This window comes from Coccomyxa subellipsoidea, assembly GCF_000258705.1.
Source record: "Coccomyxa subellipsoidea C-169, whole genome shotgun sequence".
NCBI classification, from domain to species: Eukaryota; Viridiplantae; Chlorophyta; class Trebouxiophyceae; family Coccomyxaceae; genus Coccomyxa; species Coccomyxa subellipsoidea.
This window is the reverse complement of record NW_005178032.1, coordinates 1,559,015-1,586,982: the sequence shown is the minus strand read 5'-3', so window position 1 is coordinate 1,586,982 and position 27,968 is coordinate 1,559,015. Positions and strand designations below refer to the sequence as shown.

The 27,968-nt window shown below is 52.0% G+C and overlaps 5 protein-coding genes across 5 annotated transcripts; 3 read left to right on the top strand and 2 right to left on the bottom strand.

Annotated features, from left to right (window-relative positions):
• Positions 1-5,574: 5,574 nt before the first annotated feature.
• Positions 5,575-5,988, bottom strand: COCSUDRAFT_83502 (hypothetical protein; the record flags this gene model as incomplete). The annotated part of the gene is made up of 1 exon (XM_005646590.1): positions 5,575-5,988. A coding segment is annotated over one exon (414 nt), but the record flags the coding sequence as incomplete, so codon positions are not given.
• A 4,026-nt stretch (positions 5,989-10,014) lies between these two features.
• Positions 10,015-10,398, bottom strand: COCSUDRAFT_17140 (hypothetical protein; the record flags this gene model as incomplete). The annotated part of the gene is made up of 1 exon (XM_005646522.1): positions 10,015-10,398. A coding segment is annotated over one exon (384 nt), but the record flags the coding sequence as incomplete, so codon positions are not given.
• A 2,644-nt stretch (positions 10,399-13,042) lies between these two features.
• On the top strand, positions 13,043-15,767 carry COCSUDRAFT_56466 (RNI-like protein; the record flags this gene model as incomplete). The annotated part of the gene is made up of 5 exons (XM_005646521.1): positions 13,043-13,180; positions 13,582-13,787; positions 14,245-14,436; positions 14,685-14,922; positions 15,234-15,767. 5 exons carry the CDS (start codon positions 13,043-13,045, stop codon positions 15,765-15,767), a joined length of 1,308 nt encoding a protein of 435 aa, XP_005646578.1.
• A 1,056-nt stretch (positions 15,768-16,823) lies between these two features.
• On the top strand, positions 16,824-18,465 carry COCSUDRAFT_33622 (hypothetical protein). Its single transcript, XM_005646520.1, has 3 exons — positions 16,824-17,734; positions 17,872-18,056; positions 18,328-18,465. Exons 1-2 carry the CDS (start codon positions 17,620-17,622, stop codon positions 18,039-18,041), a joined length of 285 nt encoding a protein of 94 aa, XP_005646577.1. The 5' UTR covers positions 16,824-17,619; the 3' UTR covers positions 18,042-18,056; positions 18,328-18,465.
• A 1,228-nt stretch (positions 18,466-19,693) lies between these two features.
• Positions 19,694-20,209, top strand: COCSUDRAFT_56464 (hypothetical protein; the record flags this gene model as incomplete). Its single annotated transcript, XM_005646519.1, has 2 exons — positions 19,694-19,909; positions 20,189-20,209. The coding sequence occupies 2 exons, from the start codon at positions 19,694-19,696 to the stop codon at positions 20,207-20,209; spliced, it is 237 nt and encodes a 78-aa protein (XP_005646576.1).
• Between the last annotated feature and the right edge of the window lie 7,759 nt (positions 20,210-27,968).

Genomic DNA, 27,968 nt, shown 5'->3' with positions numbered 1-27,968 from the left:
TCTCCGTGTTACGAGTAAGAAGAGACATGAACCACGTTTTACTGCTGCTGCACTGCAACCTTGCAGGGACTCTCTTGATTACAACACTGCAGCAAGGGCGGGCACAAGGGGCACTGGAAACAAAAATATAGGTGCATTAAAATGTAATTAAGTGCAGAACAGAGGTTGATAAAGCGCGCACTCTGGGGAGGCGCAGCGGTGGAGGGAGCGCCATTGGAGCCCGGCGCGGATGAGTAATCGCTGGCCGGCACAAAATTGTTGCTCGGCCCGCCACCTCCGTTGTTGTTGTTGTTATTGTTGTTATTGGTGCCACCTCCGTTGTTGTTATTGTTGTTGTTGTTGTTGCTGTCTCCTGACGAGGAGCCTGCACATAACACAGCTCAAATGTTAGAAAACCCTGCACTATTCCGAATTTCGAATTTCTAAGAAGCCCTTGAGCCTGCCCTGAAATGGGCAATAAATGTGTTGATTGATGAGGCAACCATTGCTGCAGCGCATGACAGACGTGAGAGCATAGCTGAGAAGACAGCAAACCATATTTTAACCATGTGATTTAATTAGATACAGTTAAGATGTAACCCTGAATGGTAGAATGTGACCCTAAATATCACTGAGGTAACAGGGGTTAAAGTAGGTTTCAGGAGCTTCTGGTGAGTAATGCACACCTGGCAGGCCGTTGAGGTCAGTAGGGGGCACATATCCTGTTTAGGTCACCAAACAAACGTCATCAGGAAGAATATAGAGACATTATGCTGGCATTTCTAACAACGCATGTGGCACCATTTTTGGCTGGTCGACAAGTGCAAGCAATCAAACAGGAACATATTATTTTGCAAGTCCGTCCATTGAACTGCACTGACAGTTCAAAACACTGATTTGGGCACATTGGACAAAACTCACAGCTGCAAACACTCACGCATAACGAGCCAATTTGTGCAGCTTTCGCATGCACCAGAGCAAGGCGAACAGGACAACATCCACAATTCTCTTGCCAGAATTCCAGCGCACCTGGGTTGTTATTATTGTTGTTGTTGTTATTGTTGTTGTTGTTGTTGTTAGAGCCCCCGCCGCTGGTGTAGCCGGGGTCATAATAGGGCTGGCCGCCGCTGTAGTAACTGGGGCTTCCTCCGCCGTAGTAATTGTTGCCTGCGCCAATATTGGCAATGAGACAACTAGTGAACGCAAGGAAGGTATTATGTGGAAGTTCCTGAGTGAATGACAGAAGAATGCATTCCAAAAGTAATTTAAAATGGAAACGCAGACATTGCAGAGACATCAACCTACATAGACGGCGCCTGTGTAGTAACATCGCAATTCCTACATCCTGTGTAATTCTCCGAGCCAGAAATTCACGGGATGCGATGTCTCAAATTTGGACTCCAGGCTTCCAAGCACCAAGAAAAAGCAAATGACTGAGGGCGTCTGCAGGAAGAACTTTTCATATTTCAAATTGGGACAGGCGAAGCCCCGTACCTCCGTAGTAGCCATTGTCGTAGCAGCAACCGCCGCCGCCGCCGTAGTTTTGATAGTAGTTGTTCCCGTAGTAGTTACCCCAGCCTCCATTAGAGTCTGCGCACAGAGTGCCACACAAGGGCATCAGAAATCTACAACAGTCACAAACTTAACAAAACACACTATTCAGCAAATGGAGGTGCTGTGTTCCCTTGTAGCACAAGCAGAGCTGATGCCAACAGATTTTGGAGGGGGTCAGCAGCATTTCAAGGCAAATTCACTGCACCAGTGCTCTTGAGGTCTTCGAGAAAAACTGTGAATTTCTAGGTTTGAATTCAAACACTTCTGTTGAGCTCTTGCAGCATGTCAGGACAGGAACCACTACGGAGGCAAGCATGGGCAGGAAATTTGCTCACATGGGTTGTAGCCAGATCCGTAGTAGCCGCCGTTGTATCCTGCCCAGGGGACAACCATCAACATTATCAGTTGCTCTGCATGTGACAGGATGTGAATATAATGCAAGGCTGCCCTTTTCCCCGGGCTTGGCGGATGCAAAGCTGACATATCGAGGCATCTCACTGCTATAAGTCTCTGGCACGCTTAGTGGCACACTGCCTATTTTGTCACGACCCATTCGGACTTTCATGTCAAGTAGAGCACAAAGAAACTCCAGTAGCAACCAACATACATTATCTTTAGCATGTAGTAAGCTGATAAGCGCACCTCCGCAATTGCCGCCAAAATTGTTATTGTTGTTGTTGTTGATAATGATCGAACCGGGGGCAGCGTTGTTGTTGTTGTTATTGTTGTTGTTGACTGCGCAGCACACAGGAGAAGACATGTCAGAGGGCGCTCGATGAGCACAGAACACCACCAAGACAACAGCTCAGGACTTGCTTTGCGCTGCTGCAGCACACAGAAGTAGAGCTGTCAAATAGCCATCAGAGCACATAACACCATCAAGACACCAGCCCAAGACTTCTTTGCCACTGTTTGCTGATCACAGAACGGCAGGCTACATCCGAGACATATCACTGACACTGCTTGCTGATCAGAAACACTGACAAAACTTCCCTGCTCCTGCTTGTCACTGCCCATCTCTGCAGCAAATTGGGGTTCGCAGGGCGGGAAAGGGGATTGGAAGAGTTTATTGAGGGGAATATGGTGGAAACGCACATGTCCCGCATCCATAGTTGTTGTTGTTATTATTGTTGATGATAATGCCGCCGCCGGTGCCTGCAAGCACACCCACACAGACATCATGATGAAATCAAGTGGCAACTTCTGTATAAATGCGACTATAAATCGAGCCGGGACCGTCTCTGAGCATCCCTGTTTCCCACGCCTTGTTTTTAAGCAGCCCCGCAACTGTGTATCTTCACAAGAAACCGGTAACCGTGTGCTGTATGCATTGTAGCCGACTGAGAGGCAGCCTTTTGTCCCTATCTATAACGCTCAATCTGCCATCTACGTCTTGCAGTTCTGCTATGATTGGTACATGCGCACGATGCATCTCGGCAGGACCATTTCAATCTCAGTTTCACATTTGAATTCAACAACATTGACCTCACCTCCTCCCCAAGTGCTACGTTTACACACCAAAGAAAAGAGTGCTATACAAGGTATTTAATGTTTATTTCATTTGGGATGGTCGTGGGATCTCAACTCCGCGTCAGCTGCCACCTGTACATAGAAGCGAGAAGAGCGCCGTACGAGGTATTTAAGAGGTATATAATTAAAGGGGATCCCACCTCCTCCCCAGGTGCCGGGCGCATGTGATTCACATGCGCACCTTGCCTCCCAGCAGGACCACTTTAATTCAAATTCGAATTTGAAATTCAGCTACCTCTACCCAACATCGAAAAGATGGCCACATGAGGTATTTAAGAGGTGTTTATGAGATGATTAATAACTGGGGATCCCACCTCCTCCCCAGGTGCCGGGTGCATTGCCGCCGCCCCAGGCGCCTCCCCAGCCGCCGAGCACCGGAACACCGACCGCTCTCCAGATGGAATTTCCCCACCACCTGCCTCCATTGTTATCGAAGCCGCCGTTGTTGTTGTTATTGTTGTTGTTGTTGTTGTTGATGCCTCCCCCGTTGTTGTTGTTATTGTTGTTGTTGTTGTTGCCCCCGCCGCCGTTGTTGTTATTGTTGTTGTTGTTTATCACGTTCTGGTTGACCAGGGGATTAGTCAGCGATGGCTGCACCGCCAGGCCTGCACATGCGAGCAAGTTCAAATCGGCTTTCCTTTCGTCAAGTAGCAAGCTGATCATGCACAGAAATAGGTCCTGCCATGCACCATTGCGCAGCCCAAACGAGCACAAGGGCTTCCAGATCCTCCAAAATATTGGCCACAAGAATACGGTATGGGTTGGCGCCACTCACAGCCTTGCCCCGTCTGACCCCAAAGATGACAAAACGCACCACAAGACCACGGCACGCTGCTACTTGCACAGGCGCCCACAAATGAGCGCTGCCGGAGATGTAATATACTGTATGTTACATCTCAGCTGTGTAACACTTGTGACAGAGATTACCAAACCATAGCTCAAATGTATATTACATCTTCAGCAGCCCTCATTTGTGGGCGCCATTTGTGGGCGAATTCTCAATCTTGATGCGTGCTACACCCTAGATCCAATATGTCCTTCTCAATCTTGATGCTTGATACACCGTACGTGTATCCACCCTAAAAAGGCAGGAGGTGCCACAAACAACTTTTTAGTCACCCCTGAAAAAGCAGGGTGACAGGGGGCGAAAGGAAGAGGGGCTGCCGCACCCGGGTTTGAAGCAGCGGTCTTGACATTGTCCTTGAACACATTGCCGGCCGGGTTGTTTGCCGCGAGCTGCGCGGCCGACTCTGTGCGGACCCCGCTTGCTCCGGCGGTTGTGCCTCCAACCAGGGCCAGGCCGTTGGGGGCTGTTGTCTGCTCGCTGCCGGGAGCAACTGTTGCCACTGGGATGTTTGCTCCAGACAGCTGCATGGAAAACGAAACTTTCAGTCAGTTGTATTGAGAGAATGAACTTCAGTCGACTGCCAATGTGTTTGAAAGAACCTTGCCTGATTCATGCCCCTCCCATATTGGCAGCTGCCCCCGGCTAACCGGGGCCCGGCATAAAGAGAACGTTCACATTTCATGTTTATCATAGCATGGTGCTCATGATAAGTATTGAGCACCGTGCCCGCAGTCGACTGGATCTTGCTTGTATCTTTCAAGTCCAACAAGCGTTAAGGATAACTGGCCTGTGCCCACAGCTTGTCTGCAGGCTCACCTTGCCTCTATCGGCAGAAATAGCCCATCATTGTACAAACATTGCAGCACACGAGCAGAAGGGAAGAGATGACAGGTGGACGTACCGCAGAGGTTGCCAGGGCGGCCTGGCTGCCCCGCAGGGCGACAGCAGTGGGTGCAGGTGTGGAACCAGGGGCGGCTGTCAGCACTGGCACAGGCGTGATGGTCGACAGAGTGCCTGCGTGTGTAATGCACAGCAACAATATCAATGACACTAAAATATTCTGTTTCAGCACAGTAAACATACGGCACTGCTTGACAATTTGCAGTGTGGGCGACCACAGAAAATAATCTGCCCGGAAAATTTGCAGGCTCTTTTAAAGTTCATAAATGTGCAGTTTGCCAAAGCTCCTGTTGCATGCAGGGCAAGCAGAGATTGGGGCAGCCCGGAGGAAGGCTCAGGAGTAGAAGGCAAGCGATGCCTAAACCCACACTCCACACACCCTCAATACACAAGCCAGGCTTGTCTTTTGCACCCCTGTCTTGACATACCAGAGCCTGAAAGAGCTCATCTACATATCAAAGGCCCAGAAGTGTTTACAAACTATGGCACAGACAACCAAGTCCCTGAAACCTGATACTCAGAGTCAGATTCGAATTATTAATTCGAAAAAAAACGGCACGTGACTCACCGGTCTTGGGGTCAATCTTGGCTCCGGAAGAGCCGCCGATGGGGGTGACTACCCCGCCAGCTGGCGCCACCGTCTGACCTGGCGCGAGCGTCTCTCCTGGGGCGAGAGTCTGCCCCGGAGCCAGCGTCTGTCCTGGGGCGAGAGTCGCCCCGGGCACCGCGGTTTGCCCCGGCACAAGCGGCCTTGTCGCCAATCCTCCTGGCGCCACCGTCTGACCTGGCGCGAGCGTTTCTCCTGGGGCGAGAGTCTGCCCCGGAGCCAGCGTCTGGCCTGGGGCGAGAGTCGCCCCAGGCACCGCCGTTTGCCCCGGCACAAGCTGGCTCGCAGCCGAGCTCTGCCTTGTCGCCAATCCTCCTGGTGCCACTGTCTGACCGGGGGAAAGTGTCTGCCCAGGAGCAAGAGTCTGGCCCGGTGCAAGAGTTGCTCCTGGCACAGTTGTCTGCCCAGGGACGAGCGTTTGTCCCGGCGCAAGAGTTGCTCCTGGCACAGTTGTCTGCCCAGGGACGAGCGTTTGTCCCGGGGCAAGAGTTTGGCCGGGAGCCAAGGTTGCTCCAGGGACTAGAGTTTGTCCAGGGGTGAGTGTTTGACCCGGCGCGAGGGTTTGTCCCGGGGCAAGGGTCGCGACAGGGGTGGTTGCAGTTATCGCCGATCCTGCAAACCTGTTGTTGCTCGCCGCCACTGTCTGGCCGGGAACTGTCGTTTGGCCTGCGCAGGACAACTTGACACCTTAAGTTTGAACATTTGCACACACAGAAAAGTGCACAATGAGACGCAGCTCTCAACAGTGCCTTACAAAACTGGCAAGAGGCTGATGCTCTGCTGCCAAGCAATTTGCTGGGTGTTGGTGGTGTTTCTGGGGCTTGGCAGGAGTCGGCCCCAATCGATGGCATCAGTCCGCACAGTGTGTGCTTATGAAGCGCAGTTGTTATTGTGCTTACGTGCAGCTTGTGCTTACATGCAGGACTTGGGGGGCCAGGGAATATATGAATGCTTGCATGCAAGACAACACAACATAGAGAGGCACAAGACAATGAAAAGAAATTCACCTGGCGCGACGGTCTGTCCAGGTACGAGTGTCTGGCCGGGGGCAAGGGTCCCCCCGGGCACGGTGGTGGCCACAGCTGTGGACACGGGGGTCGTTACGGGGGCTGCGACGCGACTGAAAGGGTTGAGACCGGAAGCAGGCTGCGCGCAGAAAGGAAAAAAAATTCGTCAGCTTCTAGGTACCTTTTGCATTGCTGTGTTCATGCATGCCTGCATGCATGCCTTCATTCTGATGTGCGTGCTAGGACAAACAAGCTTGTTGCTGTGATAGATATTGGACACAAGTGAAGCCCTTGGAACCCTCTCAGATAAGATGCCTGCACATTCACCCACAGGGAAAGGAAGAGATGATTAGCCCACATCTCAATACGATGTGCAGAAAGCACACAGAGGTAATTCTCCACACTCTCATCATGCCACACTGCCTTGTCAAATGAGTGCGTGCACGGCGTGAGCAGCATTTCATATGTGCACACCGAAAGGATATCTGTCACCGAAAGGATAACTGTAACTCATGAGGCTCTTGCCTCCCACCATCGTTACAACAAGTGCTACTGCGCTGTTCGCATGTCAAATCATTGTGATGGGTCTTAGAAAGGGGCGCGCACCGTTGTGGACGGGGTAGGCACAGGGGTGGTTGCGCCGTTGGGTGTAGGGTTCGGGGTCGCCCCAGGAGACGGGGTCGTCCCTGAAGTCTGCCCAGCCTGCAACACAGAGCCAAATAGTTAGTCATAATTCTGCACATTATAGCGTAAGAAGATCTTGGCAAGATTGCCGATAAGACTAGCTCATCCTGTGCAGTGTGTTTTGCTCAGGTGGCTGCTGTGCACTGTTGACCAGCGCTCAGATCGGACCCACTCATTCCTTGAACTTATGGGCAGGACAAATCCCACAGCAACCACCAGTACGCCTGGGCTAATTCACACTGTCTCGCGAAGAAAAACTCACTCGGATGGACAAGCCTTGTACAGGAGAGGCCACGTAGATCACTTGAACGCTCAAAGCCAATCATTGAGTCACAAAATTGCACATAATCAGGCAAGAAGTTCGATCTGGCAAGGTAGAAGAAGGACCAATTCATGCTGTGCATGCACGCGTTGCTCAGGCGGCTGCTGTACACTCTTTTCACAGCACCTCAAATCCCGCTCTCTCATTGGCCGAGATTCAACGACAAAACTCATCCCAAGACAACCACCAGAATGCCTGAAAAATGCGCATTTTGCCCACGGCAAAATATCACGGGCTTGGTAAAACCCAAATAATCTCGCCCCATAGACCAGGCCAGGACTGTCCTCCAGCGTACCTGCCTTGAATGTCATAAAAGAGATTGCCCCACCTAGGGGTCATCTGGTTACTAGAGGCCAGGGGATGACAGATTAGTGGGATACTCACCCCGAAGGGGTTTGGAGTGGTTGTGGCTTGAGGGGTCGCCCCAGGAGACGGGGTCGTGCCACCTGGCTGAGATGCCACATTGGCAGAACGCGCATTGTTCGAAAACGCATTTGGGGACGGCGTCTGCAACACAGGCAAGCCTTAGTCATGGTATTAGATACACAGCGTTCGGTGCTGCATGCTTGTCACAACATGCTTGCAGGACATCTGCTGGGGCCAACAATACCCCGGTCCGGGAAAGTACACGAGTATGCAGTTATAATTCCCGGTGCTCGAGGACACTAAAAGGGTGTCCTCCCTGTCAGATAAGAATAATAGGTTACATGCGTGTGTCCTTGTCTCCTTCTCACGTCAGAATCAATATTGTTATGCTTCCCATACCTCAAAAGCAGAGAATAAACACTACAGTCATGAGTATAAGTACTACCAGAGTCAATGAAATAGCACGCATTGACACTTGTCCTGCAAGCGGGGATTAAAGAAGACTCTTAGTGTCCAGCCTGGGTTATCAGGGCACACCTGGCTGCTGCCAGGGGTGGATGAAGGGGTGGGTGACGGGGTTGGCGAGGAGCCTGCCAAGCCCGCAAAGCTGTTGCTGGGTGAATTGCTGGGTGGCGGGCTGTTGCTGGGTGGATTGCTCGGGGGTGGGCTGTTGCTGGGTGGATTGCTCGGGGGCGGACTGTTGCTGGGTGGATTGCTCGGTGGCGGACTGTTGCTGGGTGGATTACTCGGCGGCGGACCTGCGAGCAAAGCAAACCACAGAATGTCAAGCAGCTCAGTACATGCAATGGCTCCTTCGCTCAACAAGAGGGCACTAATGGGAAAAGGATTGGGCCTATTCGGCTGCAGCAGAAAATCGGACTCCTGGATACTATCCCAGTAGGAAGGCACTATAGGAAAAATCAGGTGCCCCAGAACATGACTCTTTGACATGGGGCAACTGATGCCAAATTCAAAAATTCATGGACTCAGAAATTACAGCAAAACACAATTTGACACCAAGTAAGGCATCAGTGCTGCGGAACATAAGCACACAATCCAGCAGGGTGACTAGCAGGGAGATCAGGTCGTGAGGAACACATGAAGGCAGTTGGGCGCCAAATGTGGCAGCAGGAATGTCTGTACTGTACAGCAATGTGTTTTTAGCTAAAGTGTTGGCTCACTTGAAGAAGGTTGGGCAAAGCTGCGCTGGTTGCTGTTGTCCGGCGAGTTGCTGGGTGGATTGCTGGGCGGCGGGCTGTTGCTGGGTGGATTGCTCGGGGGTGGGCTGTTGCTGGGTGGATTACTCGGCGGGTCTGCACAGCAACAGTGATGGCCCTCAGGACACACAGCAACTGAAGGAGATATGGGAACCCTATACTTTCCCAGTACAAAAAAGCAGTGTTAATGGGAGTTTGTCTTACTACCTCTACAAAGTCTAATTCCCCTGTTGCAAGCACCATTTCAGAGCGTTCAGAGCGCCAGGTAAACAACAGCAATCGGCAATGCTCGAACACAGCCTACCAGCGCATGCCTTGTCACATGGTCCCAAGGGCAAGTCTGATGGAGACAGTGAGCTCTCTGCAAAGATTGGCTGAGTAAAGGTTTGTTTGGTACAATGAAAAGGGTGGGCTCACTTGAAGGCGGATTGTTGCTGTAGCTCCGCTGGTTGTAGTTGTTCGGCGGTGGTGTGCTGGGTGGGTTACTCGGCGGCGGGGTGGATGGCGGGGTGGATGGAGGTGGCGTGCTGGGTGGATTGCTGGGTGGCGGGTTGCTCGGCGGGTTAGATGGGGGATCTGCACACATCCAACACACAGCACAAGTCATGACACAGGCCAGCTACGCAAGAACACATGTTCATAAGAAGATGAGAATCTATGGCAGGAAGTTCTGACATGGCTGCAGATGCACCTCGCGGCGTGCAACAACCCTTTCCAGTGATGATCAGCCATCCGGCATACATTGATGCACACAACAAGAGCGCAACCTTATGCAGACTGTCCAGCAAGTAAAAAGAGGACCTAGGCTCCTTTCAGGGCAAGGCACACGAGGCGACAAGCGCCCAAAGACAAGCAACAGACAAACCAAGACAGAAGGCAAGACACACAAGGCAAGGCGAGCGCCAAGCAGGAAGAAAGAGCAACATTTTGCTTTACATGCAATGCATGCAACATACAGGACCTTCAAGGTTCTTGTGCCCAGAGAGCACCAAAGCAAAGTTCTATGGGCCGCTTCGAACAACTTCATAACCAGCACTGGACAAGGCTGAGTGCGCACTTGAGGGCGAGTAGCTCCGCTGGGAGTTCTGCTGCGGGGGTGGTGTGCTGGGTGGGTTGTTGGGCGGCGGGTTGTTGGGGGGTGGGTTGTTGGGGGGTGGATTGTTGGGGGGTGGGTTGTTGGGGGGTGGGTTGTTGGGCGGTGAGTAGCTCCTCTGCTGATTCCCCGAGCTCCCCGAGTTGTAGCTGCTCCCCTGGTTGGAGTTCTGCTGCGGTGGCGGATTGTTTGGGGGTGGGTTGTTGGGCGGCGGGTTGTTGGGGGGTGGATTGTTGGGGGGTGGGTTGTTGGGTGGCGGATTATTTCCCCTGCCATTCTCATTGCCGCTGGGCGACGTGCCCGTTCCAAAGATGCTGCCGGTGCCTGCATGGCATACACCCCTGATGTCAAGGATATGCAGTTGAAATATATTTGAAGTTCGCACTCAGATTCCACAAAAGGCGCCACAGGCCGTTCAGGATGCGCAGAAGACACTGGTCAAATGCTGAAGGTAAATCAGAGCATGCATGTACATCCTCAACTATTCAAGCAAGCAGCGAAAGAGTGATCAGCCAGCGGTAAGGTCTTCAAGCCTACAACACGCTTGAGATAAAATTGGAGCCAGTGGCTTGCCGGTGCCGGCAAACCAAAGCTGCCAGGAAGGGATGTGCTTGACTTGCAGTTTCAGCGCAAGCCCAGAAAACTGCTCGCCATTGCGTGGAGCTATCTGCAATTTGCTTGTTTCGTGCCGTGTTTTCGACGCATGCTTGCAAAGGAGGTGTGTTCCACGAGCACAAGACAAGCCAAGGCAGCACCTCCTCCTCCTCCAAACAACTGCTTCAAGGAACGCCCCCTGCTGCTGTCCGTCTCAACGGATCCATTCGCCAGCACAACTGCGTAAAGCAGCACCGCCGCAAGCACGGCATGCCGCCTCAGCATGTCTGGCCGCCCAGTCCTGCTCCTGCCTGCATGCCATTCCAATGCTCAGCGCTTTCGGGCCGTTCTGCCGCCGCGCCATTTTTCTCGAGATGCTTTGCTACTAATACTGCAATCCATAATAGCAGTATCTGCGTTCTGCCGCCAAAGGCTGCATTGTACCGCGCTTACGAAGCCACAGCCACGACTTGATCTGTCTGACTCAAGACAGTGCGACAGTGACCCGTCTACTAAAAATAAGACGGCATATATCGCTTTCAAGCACAGTCATTCTTCATCTTTCACACACAAGCAGTGTCCAATCTCAAGATCAGGCCGCGATCGGGCGACACCTAGCAAAGGCCCGATGCCGATCGTTCACGAAAGGTCCCTGCGCGCTGCCTCCCTGTCGCCCTATGTACAATTATATAGCGCTTCCCACGCTAGTCCAGCCCGTACGCGCGTGATCAGGTCCCGCAGCCACAGATTAAGGCCAGCTTTGACATCGAGTTGCGTGAAGGGAAGCGAGTCGGCACCTGCGAAACTCGAATCTCTGCCACCTGTCGTCCGAACGAGTGGTGGCGGAATTTTCGCCTGGCGAAACTTAAGTTCAGGGTTAAGTCCGAAAGGGGTTTGGATGGAAGGGTTTCAAAAAAAGCATGCAAGGCCAGTTTTGGCTTCGATTCAGGTACAAAAATCTTGTGCCAGATCAGCCCCTTTTTCTGACCGAAAAATCTGCGCTTTACGCAGGACAAGGAAGACCTTTCTTCTTAAAACCATCAGAAGCTGCGTTCAGAGCGCATTTGCTGCAGGTCACGGCAAAACAGCAGTGATATGGGGTTTCCACCTGTCAAATAGTCATATCGGTGAGGGTTGAGTTTCTCGTACTGTCGACGCTGTGCACATTCTGTGACCCCCCTGAGAGCTGTTGCCATTATTCGACCACCTTCTTGACGACGCATGGGAGTCGACGGGGTGTTATATCTGAGAAATAGCAGTGCACTACCGGAGCCAACCAGGATGCCGTACAGCTGACCTGCCTTCAGCAAGCCACACACTAATCCTTGAAGGGGCAGAGCCAAGTATCACTGCGAGCTTCTTGCAACAGTCGCTGTCTGTTACAGCACGGTAGTACAGCGTGCAATGGACAGTCTGCCAGTTGAGACCCTCCAGCACATCGGCTCATTCCTACCCTTGACGGAAAGGTTGGCCGTCCCCCCGCCACGACGAGGCGCATGTGTCTACACTCATAATCATTGGTCATATTGCATTCGCCCGGGCTCCAGAATGCCGCATCCTGACCTGGGCGCTCTGCCAGGTGTCCGAAGCGCTGAAACCCCAGTGCGGAAGCTTCGTGAAGCCGATTGAAATATCCTGTTGCAGGTGCACAAGCTTCCCCCTCGTCTGCAAGGCGTTCGCAGACGCCGCCTGCTGCTCAGCTCTGGGGGACCTATGGGCATCCATCACTTTGGCGCCACCTCCAAACCTTGCTGGTGCAAGCAGCGAGTCACCAGCACAGCGTCGCATATGGCAGAGGGAGTTTTTGAGGTGGCTTGCTCCTCGTGCCAATCAGGTGCGAGGGACACACTCAGATTGACAACCTGGGAAGGGTCACTGCCTGCGAGACACTGATGCTGTCATCGGGAGTCATCAGAAGTCATCCCCTGTCAGAACCCCCCAGCCACTTGGCAAGGACATATAGTGATGTCAACAGCATCCAATGCTGCTCTCATGGTCGCTTGCGCTGCCGAGATAGATGCAATTTGTCCCTCGCAGCAGTCTGTTCTGAGCAACCATACTCTCACAACATTCACATCATTCATAACATTCTGTTTGACATGTCTTCGCAAACGGTCCTGAACAAAAGAAATATCACATCCAAGCAAACGCGAAGCTCTCTGCTGCAGGTGGAAAATTTGCGCGTGGACTGCCGAGCGCTTCACCCAGCGCAAGGAAGCTTCCTGCAGCTGCTGGGCACCTTCAGCGGCTCATGCAATACGCACAGCGTGCATGTCACCGCATGCGAGGAATCACGCAATCTGAGGAGCGTACATGTGACAGGATGCGACATGTCATGCAATATGAGGAGCCTGCATGTGACAGCATGCGAGGGAGTATCAGTGGCGGCTGCACTTCCCTTGCTGCCGTGCTTTGCCGGACTAGAAGTGCTGCGCATAGAGGAGCTGGATGGGTTCTGTGACCACGGTGTCACACTGCAGGTGGGTGCAGCAAGAAAACAACTGGTTTGCACGCACACTTTCCATAATTCCTTCGACGCAACAACTTTGCTGCTGCCCATCTGCTGTGGCATTTTGCCATACAGTTTACACCAGCTGGACGCGGTGCATCAGGAAAAGTACTTATTGTACTTGCAATGTTTGTTTCTGGCATCATACGATTAAAACTTGCCCACTGCCCGATGGAATCCTCGCAAGTGGTCATCCGACTCTGTGCTGCACTTCAACACTGCATCTGGAAATAGAGCAGATGTCATGGATAAGCAAGGCATGTATCAGACTAGGCACATTTTGGGCACCAGTGATCCTTCTGGGGTCTGAATCTGCAGTTCTGGTGCGATCTGTGACAGCAGCTCTGACTGATGGACATACTGGTTATGCAGGCGCTGTCAGGGATGACTAATCTGCGCAGCCTTGCCGTGACCCTGGGAGGGGGGTTCATGCACACGTGGCCTGATCTGGCGCGCATGCAAAAGTTGGAAACCTTGGACATGCGCGGCTGCCCGGCCTACGGGGAGCCGTGGGCGGCATGGGCACACATGCCGGCCTGGATGACTAAGCTTACCTCGCTGCGCAGCCTCAGCATCGGGTGAGTCATGCTTACCTGTCACAATGTGCCACATGCAGTACTGCTTTACTTGCAAGCGTCATTGACCACATTTTGCGACCATGCTTGCAAGGAAGGCACCACAGCATGCTGGTGAGGAAGATGCCACAGCACAAGGAGACGTTCTGAAGTGGGTGAAGATGATCTGTGGCATATCTTATGCAAGCTGTGGCTTTAAACGCAATGATGTGAAGGCTCAAACAAGTCTCTTGATTGCCTGTAGCAGGGCACAGATCGTGCCAGTTCCGCTGTCTTCTGGCTCCTGCATGTGTCATTTGCTCTGGTACAAAGAGTACTGTGGCCCAGAATGTTCTGGGACGATCACAGCTGGCCCCAACCTGATCATGAAGTCATCTCCTGACAGCTTGGCGTGTCATGTGGGGCCTAAGAGGGAGTGTAATGTCCTTGTCTGACACTTTTTTCTGCTTCTGCACTGCAGGTGTGCAGGCTTTACAGAGGTCCCTCCAGTGGTGGCAGCCCTCACACAGCTGACGCGACTCGCCATCAAGGACAGCTGCCTGGGAGATTCCACCGGCCCGGCCGCAGCCCCCGGGAAGCTTCCTATGACTGCGCGGCTGCCGGTTGGCTTCCAGCATCTCACCAACCTCAAGTCCCTCTCTTTGGGCACCTGGTGCGCTTCTTGTGTGAATATGTGCATAAGATCTGTTTTGGTGATTTCTCACCCATTCTTGGCTGAGCAAAGTGGCTGCATGGCGCCTGCTTGCTATCTGATTGCTCCATGGTTTAAGGTTGTACCTACAGCAAATGCGGGGGTTGTTGTGACATTGTTGTGCTTCGAAGAGTGAGAATTCTCAAGCAGGAGAAAATGCATGCATAGCGATCTGCTTTTCAAAGGTTTCTTGTATTGTGCGTAAGCAGGTGTGGGAACAGCCTGCCGGACGAGATCTGCATGCTGACTAACTTGGAGGAGCTCAGCCTGACGGGGGAGCTGCCCTGTGACCTGGACGGCTGCGCCGTTGACTACGAGGATGACTACACGGGGGCGCCAGATCAGGCAGCGCAGGATTTTGCCCTGCCCAAGAGGTTTGGGCGCCTAAGGAAGCTGCGCGTCTTGAGACTGGACTGCCATATGGGCATGTGGGAGCTGCCTCCACAGGTGTGCCTGGGTGTCTCCAAAAATCTTATTCGTTGAATAATTTCTACAGTTATCAGTTATTGTAATTAAAAGAACTTAGCAGGGACAATATCTGCGGAAAACGGGACAGTTACTTGTATTTTGAGAACCTGCCTATTATGCTCGAATAGATTGCAGGGGTGCGTTGCAACTTGTCTCGAATCAACCTTCCAGATTATAAGCAGTGCCTTCTGCACAGCATGTGGAGGCCCTGCACTACTTCTTGAGAAGGTGACTTTGTCCCGCCATGACATGTCTCTGCAGTTCATGATCATCTGTCCTTCTTTATGCAGGTGTTGCAGCTGACAGCCCTGGAGTCTCTGGACCTGTCCAACACATCTCTGCGGAGCTTACCAGACAACCTGCACGCATTGTCAAACCTCACGCGGCTGCGCCTGGCTTCCTGCAGCTTCATGCGGCTTCCGGCGGCCGTCTTCAGCGTTCCCTCCCTGCGCCACTTGGACCTCGGCCGCAATGCTGATCTGTCGCTCGGGGATCTGAATCGCACGCAGCTGACATGGCTCGCCAGCTTAGGCTCGCTGAACATCGCCAAACTTGGTGACTGCGTTTGGGAACGCCCCTGCCTCCCCACCCTCGCTTTCCTGGAGGCAGCTTCCCGGCAGCGGCGGCTGCTGCTTCGAATGGATGCAGCTGAAGCTTCTGGGCAGCTACCTTACAAGGGACGGCGGTTGCAACGCAAAGGTCTCTGGAAGAAGGGTGGCATGGGTGAGACTTGCGTGCTGGAGAGGTGCTGGGAAGGGAGCGCGAGCGTTGGTGTAAGAGAAGCAAATGGGCAGCTGGTGCAGATCTGTGTAGACATTCCTTAGGCTGTGTGACTGATGTGACTCACATCATTTGAGCATAATGCTTGCATGAGTGTTACTGGTCCGTTTCAAGGCAGAAATTTTGAGGAGGTAATCCTGAAATTGATGCACTTTGTAGCTTGAAGTGAAGTTAAATTTCATATTGCTTCATAAAGCTGTGTGGGGCACAAAAGTCCTCAAGAGAATACAGTGTACTGAAAGCTCCTTTAGAGAAAGATAGGTGCAGACATAGTTGATTATTACAAGGTCGGCGAACCCAAAGCCAGAGGCCATAGGGCATACATGCAGAGCGTCTGCAGCCACTTCCGCGGGGCCTACAAAAGCCTGCAGCCTGTCGATCACGTCATCACGCAACAATTGCATGATGCACTCCCTGCATCGCTTGAGCACCCCTCTGCAAGAGATGCTTCTGGCCTGCCAGCAACGCAACATTCCCCTTTGGGAGGTGACGTTGAGGGTGTTATGCAGGAAAATCCAGAATGGGCAGACAAGTAATCATCAGGGTAATAGTCAAAACACAGGCCAGTCGAGCTACATGTTCACAGCATGGCACACAAAGAGGTCCAATCACTGAGCAGGCAACAAGGAGGTCTTGTGAGACACAAGGTCCACGAGAAAAGTGTCCACAAGGCGGTGGATTGCAGACATCATGCAATCTTTGTAATGCAGCCTGCTTGCTACGTGGGGACAAGTGTATATGAGTTGAAATTTGCCATTACAGCGACAGGAAGAACATATTTATGACGGTGTGGTCAAACCATCACCAACTTGAATATCAAGCCACCGAAATTGACAATATTCAATGGTAGAGGGCTCTATTCTTAAGAGCTTGTCTACATAGTATGTACAGATAGCACCTCCCTGCTAGTACTACTACTTTTAGACCTGAAACATGTCATACTAAAACGTGTGTGCTATACCTGACCGCCTGAGACACATCATGCATGCTCCACAGAGACATGTTCCGAATGTAACTACGGCCCCACCCCTCCGGGAGTCTTGGGGGCTTCTGATGACAGTGCTACCACCACATGCGTAGCCGTCCCATGTGCGGCCGCCAGCTGCCCACGCAGCAGTCAAATGCATCAAAGATGGCCCAGACAGAGAGCAAAATACGAAGTAAGCTACTGGCACTGCTTGTGCAAAATATGCAACGTCTGCAAAGGTGATTGCCACCTGTTCCTCGCCCTCAACAAAGAACTTCTGCCAAGATACTCTAGCAGGCACCGTCAAATACACACGCTCACCGCACAAATACAGCCTCTCTGCTTGAGAAAGACCTTCCAGGGATAGATAATTTTCTGAGTCACCCAAGTGAGAGACATCTAGCGCTACAGTTGTTATGTTGAGGAACCTGGCAAAGATTGCAGGAAATTGGCCGAGAACAAGCCGGGAGTGGTCTGTGTAGTCGAAAGTGCGTACTTTGACAAGTGCAGCATCCCACTGGGCATCTGACAAGACTGCATCATTGATGTCGAAGAGATGCAGACTGCAATTGTGGGGCAGAGTGATACCAGCTGGCCGGACACGTGTCAGCGTGAGTGTGTGCAGGCAGGGCATGTTCTCTAGGTCCAGTGCCGGTGCCTCTAACGCATTTTCTGAGAGTGTCAATGAAAGGGTCTCCAGAGCCTCTGCATTTGGCAGGTGAGCAAACACATCACCTGTGTCTTGTTCAAAAGCCAGGACAAGGTGCTTCAACTGGGACAGTGGCGGAACCCATGTGACCTTCTCAAAGTTGGCACTGAACACTCGAAGCTTTGGAGCTTTCGCCAGCAGCCAATAGAGAGACATCATATGCGCCATTGCCTCTTTTTCTGTCCCATCTTGATGGTCCCCTGTGACCTCCAGTTGCTGGATGCTGCTCATCTTGTTCAGGCCCTGCTTCATGGCAAACGCCAGCCCTCTCCAGTCCTCTGCTCGCAGCCGCAGTGCATGTGCACAACTCAGCCTCTTGCTGACCCACGCCACCCCTGCAATGCACCCACTGGCATCATTGCTTGTCTGGGTGCTATCTAGGCCACCACAACGGTATCACCCTCAGGAAAACAGACTGTTCGACCACGTGGGGGGAGTTGGATGGTGCAGGCTTATACCAGGAAGCACCTACCTGCTGGTGGAAGCGCTGAGGGAATATCCAAGGTGCGCAGCTGCAGTCTGAACGCCGTGGAGCAGGCACCTGACGCCATGGCCCACTCTGTGATCGACAAGTGGCTGGCGATCTGCAGCCATACCGACTCGGGGACGCAATCCATTTGCTTCGCAGCAGATATTCTGTGACGTCTGGGAGGCATCCTGCACAACAAGTAGGTAACAAATCGTCCAAGGCAGAGTGGCATGCCAGCCTTTCCGGCAAGAAGCAATCCCTCAGGGTTCTGCAATAAAATGTTTTTTCTTGTAGTGAATGTTAAGCAGGTGTAGATGCCAGGATCGAGACACCAAACATCCTAGGAGCGCTCTCGCTTCTGCCTCGTAAGCCAAACAGAATGCTTCTTCGGTTTTCAAGTATTACGAGCTGAACGGAGCAAAGCAGGCAATCATAAAGCAAAGACTTATGCCTTCTCACCTGTCCTACAGCTCGAGGTGTGCAGAAAGTGCTCGAAGGGAATGGGAGATCAGGCTTCAGCCCTGCCCTAAGGTGTATGGAGCTAGGCTAGTGGCCAAAGCTGCATATACCGTCTTGGACAATGTATTTAATGCTGCGCAGACTCGTTTTGAGCCTCATTGGTGTTGATCTCAAGATGATGGGTTCCCCATGCGCATGCTGAGCGTGCTGCGCTTCTTGATCCGGAAAGCGGCAACTCGCACTGACCTCAAATCTAGTACACAATAGCCGATCTGTAGCTGCTTCATGCAAAACACTCGCCCTTACAGCAGCTGGAGGGGACAACAGTCAGTGTCTTCTTCGACAAGGTGGCGATCAGCTTGATCAGGATAAAGACTCCCCAACAGGATAGGTACATTGACTGCATGTTCCTTACCCCCTTTTCGTGATCGGCTTTTTATCTTCATCATTGTGCTGAAATACAAAGGTGCACGAACAGCTCAGCCCGAATGACAGCGCAGGAGGAATGGACCTGATGGCACCAGAAGAACACAAGTGCAGCACATCTGGCCTCCCAGCCGAGATCTGGGAAATCGTTGCACAGAAGATGATGACAAGGGATTGGGTCAGAGCCAGAGGAGCTTGTTCAGCAATGCAGAAGGCACCTCTCAAGCGCATCTCCATGAGGCCGAACCAAGCTGAGGATTTGGAGTGGCTTGGGAAACACTGGAGCGAGGCCAGGAGCCTGTCTCTCGATATGAGCCTTTGGGAACTCTGTGTCACAGTTTCCGCCACAATGATGCTGCAGTCTTGCGGCAAGCTGCCCCAACTGGAGGATGCCAGGCTGATTGCGACCAGTAAATACAGCTCCAGTGACAGCGATTATGACGAATGGGCCCCATGGATGGCCATGCTCCTCATGCACGCAGAGCAGGTGCAGACGCTGAGTTTGAAGGTGACAGATTTCTGCATGCCACTGCCGACAACACTCAAGCACCTCCACCTGGAGATCTCTGAGTACTTGTGGGCGTCAGCTGCTGAAGTCCTGCAATGCCTCACCAACCTTGAGACCATGGGCATTGTCTATCAACGCGTTGCCAGCACCAGACACTCGTTCAGAAGGTCGGAGCAGAGTGAGGGCCAGTCCATTGGCGCACTGCTCTTGCATGGCTGCAAGTCGCTGCATGCCGTGCACTGTGTCGACGCTGTGCCCTGTATGCTGGACATGCCACCAGGCTGCCTCGTCACTGTGGAGTCTGATTGGAATGCAATGGCCGAGCACTTGATGGTGTTTGCTTACACTGAGAAAGCCTGCCTCAAGACATGCAACAGATGGTGGTTGCGTGAGACCCAAGGTTCTTCCCTCACTGCCGAGAAGATTGCCAGCATGTTTGCAGGGGAAGAGCCACTGGCTGGTTTCACATCCCTGCGCCTTGACTGCCTCGAGTTGTGCTCTGCCAAGGCTCCTTTTGTGGCAGGCTCCTGCCTGCAGAACCTGACTGACCTGGAGATCCATAGCAAGGATGACATCATCATTGGGTCGGTTGATGACTCTGTGCAGTTGAAGCGCTTTGTTGCAGTGGGCCGCAAGATTCGGCTGGGGGTGCCTGACATAGCAAGCTTCGCAGCCAGCATTGAGCAACTGTACATGCGATGGTCTGACTGCTGCCCTGTGACTGTTGCCTTAGTAAGTGATCAGCTGGCAGCAAAGCAGAGGGCATTTCCTGAGGATTCAGCCTTCACAGAGGCCTGCTTTCCTGCTAGTGTGCCCTGGGCACAGGCGCTCCCAGAGAACTGCCGCTGTGGCGCCTGTTCATTCCGCGCTAGAGTGGATGGCATATTTGAGGTTGTCTGATTCGAATGTATCTGTATGTCTGTCCAGGCTCTGATGCTATCCAGCTAACATTGTATTGTAAGAATATCAGCAGATCATCTGCTGCATGAATTGAAGTGGTTGTGACTAATAACTGCATAATAATACGGTATGTAATTGGGTGTGTATTGAGCCGCGGGCATCATTGTTTTGCACCATGTGGATTTAGAATGTTTCATGCCATCATGGAGTGAGTCATGATCAGGATGGCTAGACGTCATGTCTGTACTCGCGAGTACTTCTTCCATTTCCTCAAGATTGCAACCTTACACGATCCAGCCTCTGCACAAGGCGCACTCATGAATTTTTGTAACAGTCCTTGAAGAGCAACTTGCTTCAAGCTGAAGCCCTTTTTAAGGCATACTCAAGCAGCGAAGGAAAACTCTTTACTAGGAAATCTCTCATGGAGCAGCAAAAGTCTGAACAAACAATGCAAATTAACTTGAGTGTTGGCATCTCTGTACATCAGCTAAAACGTCGATTACACTCTGTCGATATGCCGGCACTCCAGTCCTACATGAAGCCTTCTTTGAGGGCTTCAAAGAGCCTGAATCAGGATACACTCCTTCCGATATCACTTCAGTCACAGTGTTGCATTGTGACTGTGCATGACAGACTGGAGTCTGTGCCAGCATGACCGTGTGACACATCCATGCATCAGTGATGAAATCTAGCGGGAGCAATGATTGGAGCATGATGCCAGTGCACAGCATGCTGTAATGGGGGAGACTAGACATGCGTCCATGTTGACACATTGTGGTCTTTGAGGAGATCACAAAGGACGAAAATTAGGCTCACAAGGGCCATGATTAGATGTCGACATGACTGCATGCTTGCGCAAACTCGTCTGGATCCTCTTCAGGCAACCTGGCCAGTTCAAGGAAAATGTAGAGATCAATCTGAGAGGTCTCGCCTGAGACGTTGTACCAAAAGGGGACCTCAAGACTTGGTAATTCTTCTTCCAACGTGTCGGCGTCAAGCAAGACCTTCACAGTGGGGTGGTGGATCACACCTCTTCTTATCGCCACAGGAGATCTCCCAGCAGGTGAGATATCAATATATTCCCTTAAAATATATTTTGGAAGATATAGGCAATAGGGTAAAGGCGATACCAGGTACTTCTCAAAAAGAAGTGGTGATGGTCTTCCACCCATCGACCAATCCATAGTGTCCTAGTACAGAATAACTTTTTTTTCTCTATTCATAATCACCATCTGATACTTTTGAATCATGCTTGATACTTTGGATCATGCTTAATATAACGGTTGTATTGATGACAGGGGAAAGCAGCCTGGTCAGCGGCAGCAATGCTGCATGTTCTCTTGATGCAGTGCCTCATACGTGCAAGCTTGTGCAGGTTCAGCAGCGTAATGGAGCAATCTTCATCGAAGGAGGACTTACATGCGCTGCCTGTTGAGGTCTGGCAGATGGTAGCAGCAAGAATGAGCATTCAGGAGTGGGCCAAGGTTAGCACGACCTGCCGCGCAGTGTACCAAGTGCAGCCAAGGCACATCAGCATCGCGCCCAGTCAAATCCGCGACATCCGCTGGGTTGTCAAGCACTGGAACGAGGGTATTACCCTCTCGATGAACATGAGTAGCGCCATCAGCCTCGACATAGCACAGGGCGGAATGGCACTGCTAATGCACTCTGCCAACCAGTTGCCAAAGCTGAGGATTGTCAGTCTTAGTGCCCCTGTCTTTGGGGAAGAGGTCACCTGCGGTTCGTGCCTGGTCGATGATGAACCAACACTTGAGAGCTGCGTCGAATGTAGGGATCTGCTGAGCAAGCAAGTTGACCACTGGGCTCCCTGGCTGGCAATGTTCTTGATCCATGCAGGCCATGTTCAAACGCTCTTTCTCAGGGTGACAACTTTTGGTGTCCCGCTGGTCAGCACCCTCAGGCACTTGGTGCTACGAGTCAGGGAAGACATAGAAATGTTGGGATGCCAGTCTTTGCAGCAGCTGCATGTGCTGCAGACACTGTGCATCCAATGGGAAGGAGTGGAGCATGAAGGTCATCTTGATGAATATGACCTCACTGCTGGCCACAGTTTCTGCAGGCGTGCTCAGAGACTCGACATGAGTGGTTGCGCTCAGTTGACTGCTGTGCGTTTCACAATGCTTGTGCCCTACTCCTTTGCGGTGCCAGAGAAGTGCCGTGTCACAATTGATTGCGACTCGCACTTCTTCTGCGGCAACTTTGACTGGCAGGACAATTTCGGATGGAAGCCGCATCAGAATGTGTGTGCCTGGCACTTGCATGAAAACGTCTGTGGTAGGAGCTATTACCAGCACTACAATAGTGAAGTCATGGACATTCTGAGTTGCAATACGAGCATTGGCCATCTTACCTCGTTGCGTTTGGACCTGGATTCTATCCGCTTTATTCCGATGGGGCTGTGCCTGCAGAATCTCAAGGACCTGCAGATCTATAGCAATTCCAACAATCATCTCCCAATTGGTCCAATTGTCATCCAATTCTGCCAAGGACTGCGACTGGAAAGCTTTGTTGTGCTGGCAAACGACTTGCAATTGAGAGTGCCTGATGGTGATCTGGCTGGATTTGCAGGCAGCATCAAGATGCTGTACTTTAAGTTTGAGGAATACTTTTTCAGCCCCTGTTCGGTCGTTAATGCTCTGCTGACTCAGTATCTTGCAGTGCGGCCGAGACAGCGCTCTGTTTACGAATTTTCTATGACGGCACGATTCCCAAGGGATGCAAAGTTTAGTCATGCCGATATTTGCCGCTGTGGCGCATGCAATGGCTGTTTGCGAGCGGCAAAGATCTTTGGCAAAGTCTAGACTGTTGCGGGTGCTTTTTCATTAGGTGTTCTTGCAGGGGGTAACTGGTGCCAGAGGGTGACTCTAGAGATCTTTAAGTGCTGGGCTCTGGAAATCACAACAGCTAGCAAGCTCGCCTTCAGATTTCACAATTTCTAAGGCTCTGTCATGTCTGATCAGAGATTCCTCGCTTGATTTGGCTTGCGTTCAACGCATCTTCAATTCATGCCTCATCCAGTACACAGTCAATGATGTTGGCGCTGGGAAAGCTTCACACATTTGCCACAGCTGCAGAGCTGCTGTGACCAGCTGCACACATCTCACGAAGGTCGTCACTAGCATTGACCATCAAGCCTCAACCTCCTTCAACTCAATCTACTGTAAGTTGTGACAAGCTCTGAAGGACCTGCAGGCACTCTATGCTGCACAATGCCACAGTGATCAGCTAATTCTTCTACCCTTTTCTTTTGTACATCAAGTGCTGGCTGTCAATGTCTCTGACTCTCGGCACACGGTATGCTGCCGGCTTCTACACTGCTGCATTGTCAACGAGGAATTGGTGGTACAAAGGCTGCTCAAAAAGCTCTGACAAAGCAGCGACAAATCACCAGCACAGAACCCAATGCATCTAGGTACATCTCTCCATGTACACGCGTACCATCAACTCTTGTAGAAAATCCACCAACAATCAGTTCATCTCACCAGCTAAGCCTACGCAGTCGGCCAGTTGTCATCGAAGACAGAAGGATCCGTGATGTTATATTCCACTGGTGGCACAGGGCCGCGCACAATCACAGTCGATGCCCACAAAAACTTATCCTTCAAGCGAGCCCAAGGACAAGATTCGATCCAGGCCTGTGCTTGCATCCCTGCCTCTCCCATTCGGTTCTTTGATATTCAGGACGTCAAGCTGGCACCTTAGGATCCAGTAAATTACGACAATACCTGGCGAAGATGACTAAGCATGACTAAGCAAAGTTGCTCAAGTCCCCGCTGGCCAGCTCTGTCAGGGAACGCCGCCTTCTGGATGTCACTGCCTGCTGCGCAATCCTGACCGCCTTCCACTTGAGCACTGGGGAGCAGCGAGGGTCGTAGGCCACGCAGCGCTCCAGCAGCAGAACTGCTGCCACCACATTGCCTCTCTGCAGCTCCATCAGTCCCCAAGCCTGCACAAATGCACCCGCCTCAACCATCTCACAAGGCAGCTTTCATGGCGCAGGAAATCCAGCTGAAGATCATGCTGCGCCTGGGACAAAGAAGCTTGCAATGTCGAGCTGAAGATGCTGAGAGAGGGCAGCTGCTGCTGGTGCATGCAAATCAGGTTATGCAGCTGAGTGTCAGAAACACACACTGCAAGAAAATCCCACGTTTTGAACCACAGTACTTGTGCTGCAAGTATTAGAAAGTCATGAGGGCTGCAGCTCAGCTGCAAGCAATGTCTGATATAGGCCTTGCTCATCCAGCGAGCACCACTGCTTGCAGGCCAGCATGGAAAGGATCAAAAGGATTTACAAGCCTGGGCAGGCCGTCTCTGGTGCTTGAGGGCCAATTCGGGTCCTTTCAGAGGCTGGACCTGGCCAAATGACAGGGCATATCAAGGGCGGCAAGGGCGCAATTATACAAATTGCAAGAGCAGGCGTCACAAACCTGGCAAAGTCCGGCGTTGTTGGGGTTGAGGGTGAGTCCTCGCTGGAGCACACAGCGGCAGCGCTCCACATGGTCTACGCCATCCCCCAGCCTGACCCTTTTTTCCAGCTGCGCCCAAGACACCCACGCCTTTGTGAAGTCCGGGCAGAGCTCCACGCAGCGCTGGAATGCGTCCCTCGCGCGCACATAGTCCTGCAGGCAGCAGTGGTAGCAGTTGGATGGCCTGTGATTGCCTCCTGGTTGAATTCTCGGAAGGGCTGGTACACCTGAAGCAGGCTAGGCTGTAGGAAAGTGGACGTTCTGGGATGACTAAATGCAGGGGCTCTGACTTGAAAGGTCGGGTTGGGACGCTGCCTGGTTTCTCAGCGCAACATGTGCTGCCTTGAGGTTCAAAATGTCCTGGCCCTTCATCGAGCGAATGAAGGATACAATCAATCCAACTAATCCTTTGCACTACCGCGTATCAAGGGAATCCTAGGTAGAAATGGCTGCACGATTTTGAGGGCTAGAGAAGAATGTGTGAAATGGCAACAACTTAAAAATACCCAATATCCATATAAGTCTCGTAGTGGACGAATGCGGATAAGAGTAGTCATGCACAAGTTTCATCAACACACTTGACATCAAAGTGGCAGGTCAAAGTCGGGCCAAAAGTATATTGACCCATGTCCCAATCACACCTGACTGCGAGCGAGCTGCAGAGCCGCGGCATACAGAGCGCTGCATCGAGTAGAGCAGGACGCTGAGTCCCCAGAAAACCCACGATTATTGGGACCCTTCTGCCGCAAAGCGTATGAGCCCTTCTGATGCTGACGCTGCATGCCAGCACTGGAATTAGCACTGGCTGCCCTTCGGAGAACCCTCATTGCTCTGCAGCTCCTCTTGGGATCCGAGGACACCTGCCATTGGTCACTCTTCAGAATTACAGGACCACCCAGTGTTGTGTCGAAGGCTACCCGAGGAGTCAGTGCCATGTTCAACAATTATTGGGTGCGAATTCAGGGGCTGAGACAAGCGCCACAGATGCTACATGTGCGCTGAGCACATCGAGAATCCTTCAAAACCCATATTCGCGCGGCAATGTTGTAGCTTTGGAGCCACTCACGGCCTGGAAGACAGTTACACACGCACAAAGCTCGAGCCCAGCACGCGTGGCACACATGCGAGTTATCTGCGACGGCGTTGAATTGTGGCGGTTACAGCCTGGAATTGAGCAATAAATTTCCTGATCAAATCGAATGTTGCGCAGTCTGCGTTCCTGGAAGTGCAGTGCATCCAATATTATAAGATCATATTTTACTCTAACCTGAATATGCTATTGATATCATAGCTATCATAATTAGCTAGCATCGCTGCATATAGTATGCATGCATGCGCTTTCGGAAATCTTTAAGCAACTTCTTGCAATTGCACATGCAATCAGTCAGAGCTTGTGCCCCTGGCTGACCCACTCCCGGTTCATCTTCTTCTCTCGTGCCTTCACCCTGTTGTACTTTTCATCCTGCCCCTTCTGCGCTAAAGGGTCCGTGACCTGCACATGCCATACACATAGTGAGCTTAACAAGAGACACTGACCGATGAAAGTCAAAACCGGGCAGATTGCTTGCTGCTCATGCAGGTAAGAATTACGCTACTCGCATGCAGCGGACCTCTGGTGTCCCGTAATTCAAGCGTGAGTGTCATTCAGAAGTGTCAACCGTTGCATGTACATTCAGATAAAGAGGCATGCAGACAGCAAGGTACGATAAGCGCCAGTGTGAGTAGATAGGGCTGCCCTGCGGTGAAATGCAATCCCTACAGGACACAGAGGAAAGTGCATGTCAAGGCGGAGTCAGCGCTGACTCACCACGAGGTCATCGACGTTGTCAGTGCGCGCCATGTCATCCCCCGGCCGCGCCTTGTTGTACACCAGCTTGTGCGCCCTCAGAGCGTCCAGCGACAGGTCATCGTCCCCATCTGTCGGCCACATACGCCCTTTCAGCATCAGAGAATTAGAAATCAAAAAGATCTTTGGTGAAAGTGAATGTGATCGGCTATGCAAGGGACTATAGGTGTCAATTTGAGTGCCACTATGATCGAGCGTGCTCTACCATCAAAGGACACCAGAACTGTTGTCCCATGTGCTGCCGAATTCCCTGTTGATAGTCGCCTCTTCTCTACTATTCAAAATCTCAAAGCATGCAATCCAAAAATTTACCTCCGTCTGCGTCCAGGTACTTTTCCAGCCGCCAAGCCGCCGGCATCAGCTGATCGTGGTCCAAGTCCTTCCTTACCTTGCCGTCATACGCCTGCACCACGCCAGAAAAGCCAAACATTAAATCAGCATGCTTCAGCCCTGGCATTTGCAGCAATGCCTGTCATGCGGACTAGCGCCTTCTCCAAGGACATTGCTGTCATGCCTCAAAACTGTCCTCTTAAGAGGCAATGCCGCACGCTGTCTCAGGGCCTGGCTGTCAACAAAGTCACGCTACAGTTGGGCAGGCCCCAAAGTCTCGCAACGCCTTCCAACCTCCCAGACCTGTTGATACTGGAATTTGCACATAATAGGACGAATGAGCAAGAGACCCTGCTGAGATAGCATTTGTGCTTCTTTGGACCCTAAGGCATCAGTAGTTCAATTGCCCCAGGAAAGAGAGAGATCCAGACATGGACCCACCTCGTCACCCTTCTCTTCGCCATTCTCAGCTTTGGCGGCCGCCGCCGCGGCCGCTTCGGCCGATGCGGATTTGCCGACGCGCAGCCGCAGCTGGAACGCCTTCATACGGTCAGCTTTGTCCTGCGCGCACATTACCAAACCTGTCAGCGGTGGATCATTGCACCACATCCTGTATATTTCTTTACTTGCTGCAGCACATGGTCCTGATGACGGAGTGAGCCAGCTCTGATGCAGATTACTTCACTATTAATTCGAAATGGTGCTGCCTTGCTATTGGCAGTATATGGTCCGCAATGGGCACCGCACTGGAGCTTCCCGTTCCTCTTCATGCCCCATCAAAAGAAGTGCGCATGCCCTGACATTTCACACTCGCTAGGATTAGAAGTGTTTGCAGAGCGTGAGGGGGCGTACCTTTGCGCCCATGGCCCCAGCGATCTTCTTGCGCTGCTTGTACTCCGCGTTGCGCCGCTGCCAGTCGGTCAGCAGCTCCGCATCATCCACCCTCACCTGCACCCGGGGATTTCTCTATCAAGGGGACTTCCAGCGGGAATATCTTTATCCAGGGAGGTTTATAGCAGGTTCGTGGCAACCTGGATGAGCACAGGTTAAACACTGCTATGCAAAGGAAGGCCAAACAAGCTGTAGAGAACGTGCTGGTAATCCTTTCAGCTGGACCTCTATGTCTTGGGCTGATCGGCCTAAG

Bases quoted from the DNA above. Each gene is read 5' to 3' on its own strand.
- COCSUDRAFT_33622 (XM_005646520.1), top strand. From the start codon at position 17,620: ATGCTGCTCATCTTGTTCAGGCCCTGCTTCATGGCAAACGCCAGCCCT. The intron at 17,735-17,871 runs CTGCAATGCACC...GGAAGCACCTAC, and splicing joins CTTGCTGACCCACGCCACCC to CTGCTGGTGGAAGCGCTGAG.